Raw genomic sequence first — 6,000 nt, 5'->3', positions numbered from 1 at the left:
CTTCCTAGTGGGTGCCGGGCGGTAATGATCACCACAGTTGTCTTGCACGTTGTCAAGATGGGCATCATCAAAGGTCAGGTTGAATTAGTGAAGTTTCCTACTCCTTAATAGAAGCAAGCCTTAGCAATGCAATTTGACCATAGATACGGGGTCAGTGGTGGTGTGAGCGTTTTACATAATCCGTGCCATAGAATGAAAGGCTGGGGGGCAAACCAGTCGCTAACGAGCTCATTCGGATGCCTTGGCAGGGTCCGTCTTATTTTCTGCCTTACCCCGGTATATCGGCTCTGCCTTGGCTGACCTCTTTTTTTCCGACCTACTCGTGGGGCCAACATACTACAAACTTAAACAAAATTGACGAACTAGACATCGCAAACGAAGAACCATGCACAGACTTGGAGGATGAACTCTTGGCCTCCAGCCAGGAGACCTTGAAATGGAGCTTATTTAGCGCTGGTAGTTCCCGCTGTCAAATCCATTAACTCGGCCACATCCTCATCTAAATTGGTCCAGCAATGTCGCAATGAACTTTCTAGCCTGAATATTAACCTGGGTTCCAGGCCATAGTGGTATCGTGGGAAATGAAGGGGCTGATGAGCTAGCCAGGCAAGGATCAGCCCTTCATAGCTCACTTGCGGAAATGATTAACATTCCTCTTGGTGCTATGAAGGGTAAAATCTTTTCTATCTACCAAACTGAATCAAACCGAAAGTGGAGCAATTTACCCAACTGCATTATATCTAAGAAGATATGGCCCACCTATAATAAAACCCCTACAATCAATCTACTACGCAGGCCAAGGCAAGACATAGTCAGGATTGTTGCGGTTTGTACCGGACATTGGCCTGCAGGAGTTCATGCAGAGAAGTTGGGTACACCTTTTGCCGTAGTTGTAGTGACCAAAAAGAAAGTGAAACGATTATCCATTTTCTCTACAAATGTCCTGCTTTGGCATACACTAGAATGAAATCATTGGAAAAGCATATTTCACGAACTTGATGAGCTATCTGAGACAAAAATGAGAGACCTAATCTTTTTTCTCAATGCGACAAAATAGCTCTAACATAATCTCTATGAAGCTTCTCTATAAATCTTTTCCTTTCTATCACAGGTCAAACGAGTTTTTGGTATCAAAATGGCGCACTACAGCGCTTATAGGATCTCAGGCTAGGTTACCTTCAGATTTCTACCTACCATAGTATGAAAAACTACCTACTTAATTGTTTTGAAGGTGCTTTCTGTATCTATCTGCTTTATTATTTTTGTCACAACATTTATTTGAACTCGATATCTCTACTGCTTCTTAAGATATAGACGACGAACAAAATGTGTCGGAAGTACGGTCGTACGAATGTACGGACGCAGATACAGTCATTTCTCTAAAATTCGGATTTTGTTTCTAGGGAACTTGGAACACCAAGATATGTGAACATTTTCGATTTGACAAGTATGGGAAGTTAAGAAATTTATCAAAATATCATTCAAAACGTTCTACATTTTTTTCAAAAGAATTGTGTGGTCAAAACTTTTGAAGGTTGATTAAAAATGTTGTTTAAATTTCTGTTTAGTAAATTGTTTATTAAATTGGCTTTATTTTATATGTAACATCACATTTATTTTGAATTGATCAATGGTATTGCTGAAAAAGAAAAAGAAATAACTGAAAAAGACAGAGTGTTTCAAAACATTCCACATTCCCGTAGTTTGGCTAAAGAATGAATCTCTGAACTTGACAGTATGACCGAAGTTTAGCTCAAGCTTATACTGCTTGAGCGGGAAATACAACTTGTAATTTCTCTAGAGCACGGTAAAAAAGGGCGAAACAAAAAAAATTACAACATTGTTCAAGCCACGGAAATGATTCAACGATTATGGCATCAACTAAATTCTACTCAATTTTTAAATCCCATTTAACAATGATTTCCACTCTTTTTGAATTAACATCCCTTAAAATGAAAACTTTTACTAAATTCTTGACGTTTCCATCGTCTTTCAGTCAAACAGGTTAAGCTTAAAGCTTTAATGAAATCTAAAGTTGTTTTTAAATCCAGTTGGTTTGATTTCAAGAAAAACAAACAACATTTTTTTTATAAACAATATTTTTTTTTATTTTTACTTTCATTAAGATTTGATTTTTTTTTATAATAATTATACATAAAAGAGTAATTTCAATAAAATTGAAAATTCTTTAATTCATTTTTTCAATCTTCTTATGTTTAAATTTTTGAAATAATCCCATTGAATCAGGATCATTAATAAAATGTAGTAATTTTTCATATTTTTTTTCTTCGTTTTTCTTGATGGGTGAGGAAATTTTGTCACACTCAATTTAGATAACCTACTTGCAAATTGTATCTATGCAAGAATATCTCTATTTTGTTTATGATTTTTATTTCTGTACTAAATTTCTATTAATTACTTTTTTTTGCAGATTTAATAATTTTTGTTTCCTTTCATAAACGATCACCATTTTAATTTTTTCATCTACATACTTTGACTGTCAGCTTTATATTTTTTGCTAGCATGTCATTTATTTTTTTTATTATCACTAAAATACTAAGTATTTATTCATGAAAATTATTCGGTATCAATTTATTAGTGTAATACTTGCAATTTAATTTATTTATTTGATAATATTATTTTTGTATTCAACATCTATAGTTTACATTGATAAAACGATGTATAATTACTTATTTTTTGTTTTTACACTTATTGATAGTTTTTTTTAAATTAAATTGTAAAATTTAGTTAAAATTTTAATGTTTTTTTATTTCGTCTTCTATCTTTTCACTAGAATTTATTTATTAATGTCAAATCTGAGAAATTTGTATTTAAAATTTTATTAAGGTAGATTATATGTATGCTATGTTGTTTTTGTGTTGATTTTGAAGATATAACCTGTTCATAGTTTTGTTTTTGTTATAGAAATCTTTTATTATTGTTAAGCTTTTCTCATTTAATTTGAATACCTATCTTGATGTTTGTGATTAAGAATGTTTTGCTTATTATTTTTGGCCAGTTATGAAGTACGAGTAGTAGGATTAATGCAATTTTAAATTTTAGGTCCTTAGGAAAAAGAAATACTTTTGATACATTGTTCAAACAGTTTTCATTTCAAGTTTTTTAGATATTGATTTTAATTAAACTCGATGTGATGACAAACTTACCATTTTAACATGAGCAATTTCTAATTTCTTTCTTTAGGCAGTTGAAATCTCATTATTTACTGAAATGAAGGATTTATATCTTCTACCTTTTAAGCAATAAACAAATATTAACCAAACTAAAAAATTACCATAACTTCGGAAAATAAACATTGGCAACAATTTATTATTAAAAAAAAATCACTTCGGAAACATTGATTAGAAAATGAGGAAAAAGCACGCATACGTCCCAGTGTATGATACAAATTTGTATTCTTGTTGGTACTTACGATTCCTGTCAGAGAAAGAAAAAGATTCTTAATTTGGATTTTTTTAAAACTTTGTATCCATTTATTAACTTGTGGAGTGTAAAATTTAAAAAAAAACTTCTCTTTGTTACGCGCACCTGCACTACAATTTTTGTGAGATTGATAAAAATGATCGAGGCTATGAAAACTGTCTTCTTTTTTTCTCGAGGGATGCTTATTGAAAAGATTAAATGCACGCGTGGTTGTTTTGATGAAAGCTTGTCTTTTTATACGCTTTTTATACTAGAAAAAAATGCGATGAATTTCGCTTTTGATTTAATTATTTTAAACTCATGATTTTGATCTCTAAGGTTTCTAGTTTCTATTGTTGGGTTCATCTGGCCCTTTGAACTGATATAAGCGGAAATGGAAACTATACATATAACCTCAAGAATTTTAATATAGGTAACTTATATAGAATAATATTTCCAGTAAAAATGTGTAAAAATAACTAAGTCTATATATAAACTCAAAATATCAACGGGTACACATAAAAACTGGTGTGTCTCTATATATAAATATTTCTGTTATCATTTTTTTCAACTATTAATAAAATAATACATTTTTTTTGTATTTTCTTGTAGATTCATTAAAAGTGTTTTTATTTTTTTTGTAATTTTTATTTTATTTAAATGGCAGTTTATTTACTTTTTCTCCCTTTTTTGTTTTATGTTTTTGATTACAATTGAAATTCGGAATATAATATGTGCTTTGTTTCACATAATTTATTTATGTTATTTAAATATTTTTGTTTTTTGAATCAGCAGTAAAATTATTTTGTTTTTACTTCAAGATGTTTGTTGAATGTTTCAAAAAATTTGATCTAAATACATAAATACAGATAAATCGTACAATATAAATGTGTAATATAATTGAAACTCGTATTAGTTTTATTTTTTTGTTTTAAAAGTATGTATAGTAATTGTTTATTTATTTCATTAATCGGGGAAATGTTTATGTTTTTTTTTTGTATTTCGTTTATATAAGTTTAGTGTTTATTTTTCTTTCATTTTAAAATGTATTTTACTTTAAACAAATAATATAAACAGTTATTTTCTTTTAATTTAACATTTTATTCACGTTCTTTTCTTACTTATGATTAATAATCTTGGACATATTGTTTTAAGTTTTGTTTTGTATTTATTGTTCTTTTATATCCTTATTCTTTATTCAAAAACTCTTATTCATATTTGAAAAACAAAAAGTGAACTTATATTTGTTATCTAACTTCAGCATTGAATAAAGATTCTGTGCACACTTTTTTTTATCTAATAAATGCAACTTTGATTCGGATGCCACTAGGACCATTTATTATATTTTTAAATTTTTGTTATAGTTAAAATAAAAAATTCTTCAAAATCTTATTTTTTTTTTGTTGTTTTTAAAACGCAAATATTTCATATAAAGTAATTAAATTTATTTCTTTTTAACTAAATTAAATATATCATATATTTCCCTCAACTTTTGGTTGTGATTCATTTTAACATTTTTAATTTTGATCTTGAGAGAAGCAGAGATCAGAACAAAAAAAATGTTTTATATTAATTTAATTTTATTATTTTTAAATTAACAATATAAATGTAATATTAAAAAGAAAATAAAACATAAAAATTAATTCAAATGAAAAGAAATAAAATACAGTCTCTCAATTATTTCTTTTTTTGTTTCTTCTTGCAGGACAATTTTAAAAAAGAAATGATTATTATTATTTATAGAATTACATATATTATTATTTAAAAAAAAAATTAATAATTATTCTTATTATTCGTTCAATATTAATATTATTATAATTATTAAATTGGTTGCTTAATACCATTTTGCTTTTTAAGGACTTTTAATTGCAAATCAAGTTTTTGTTTATTTAATCCTGATCGGACGCTCCGGGATAGTAATATGGCGGTGGGCGCTCGTATTCGGATGCTGGTGGTGCCATTGGAGGGTTTTGGTACCTTGGTGGTCCACCATCCCAGTGCCTTTAAAAAAAAAAACGAAAAAGTGGAGAAAATAAAATAAAAAGGAATTAATTCATATTCGTTATTATTTTTGTTAATCGAAAAAAAATATTTTTTAAAAATAATGTTAAATGTGTTGAAAACTAATAAAAATAAATAAATATTTACAAAATTTTAAAATGTTTTCAGAGAGTGAAATTATTTGTCGTAATAAGAAAATTTTGATATGAAAAGAAAAAGATTAGAACAAATTCAAATTTGAACTTTTTTAAAAGTTTGAAGAAATTGGTTTGTGCGAAAATTTGTTAGAAGCAAAACAGCATTCAGAAAATGTATGAATAGTTTTAAAGTTGGACGATGTGTTTATGATAATTTTGAAACAATGTATTGCTTTAAATGAGACTAAACTTATAATTTCTCAAATCAAAAGGTTATTGGATTTTTAATTTAAATCTTTTATGTAGAAAATTTTAATCTATTATCATTTAATTATTTGGGATTAATGTTTCATTTTATTTAATTGGGGTGTGGTATCATAATTTTCCTACAGTTTCCTTTGTTTTCACGAACTAAAGTTTATTTAATGCAAATGAAAAA

The 6,000-nt window shown here is 27.9% G+C and overlaps 1 protein-coding gene across 4 annotated transcripts in view; it reads right to left on the bottom strand.

Moving 5' to 3' along the window:
* Positions 1-2,437: 2,437 nt before the first annotated feature.
* LOC129948399 (prominin-like protein) overlaps positions 2,438-6,000 on the bottom strand; it is a 212,981-nt gene continuing 209,418 nt past the window's right edge. For all 4 annotated transcript variants that reach the window (XM_056059393.1, XM_056059389.1, XM_056059390.1 and 1 more), the window contains one exon: positions 2,438-5,424. Coding sequence is in view for 3 of the 4 variants with exons in the window: in XM_056059389.1 (XP_055915364.1) it covers positions 5,313-5,424 (112 nt within the window). In the remaining variant the exon portion in view is untranslated. The remainder of the gene's footprint in view (positions 5,425-6,000) is intronic.

The sequence above is a fragment of the Eupeodes corollae genome, chromosome 2 (assembly GCF_945859685.1).
Source record: "Eupeodes corollae chromosome 2, idEupCoro1.1, whole genome shotgun sequence".
NCBI lineage: Eukaryota > Metazoa > Arthropoda > Insecta > Diptera > Syrphidae > Eupeodes > Eupeodes corollae.
This window is presented reverse-complemented; position numbering and strand designations above follow the sequence as displayed.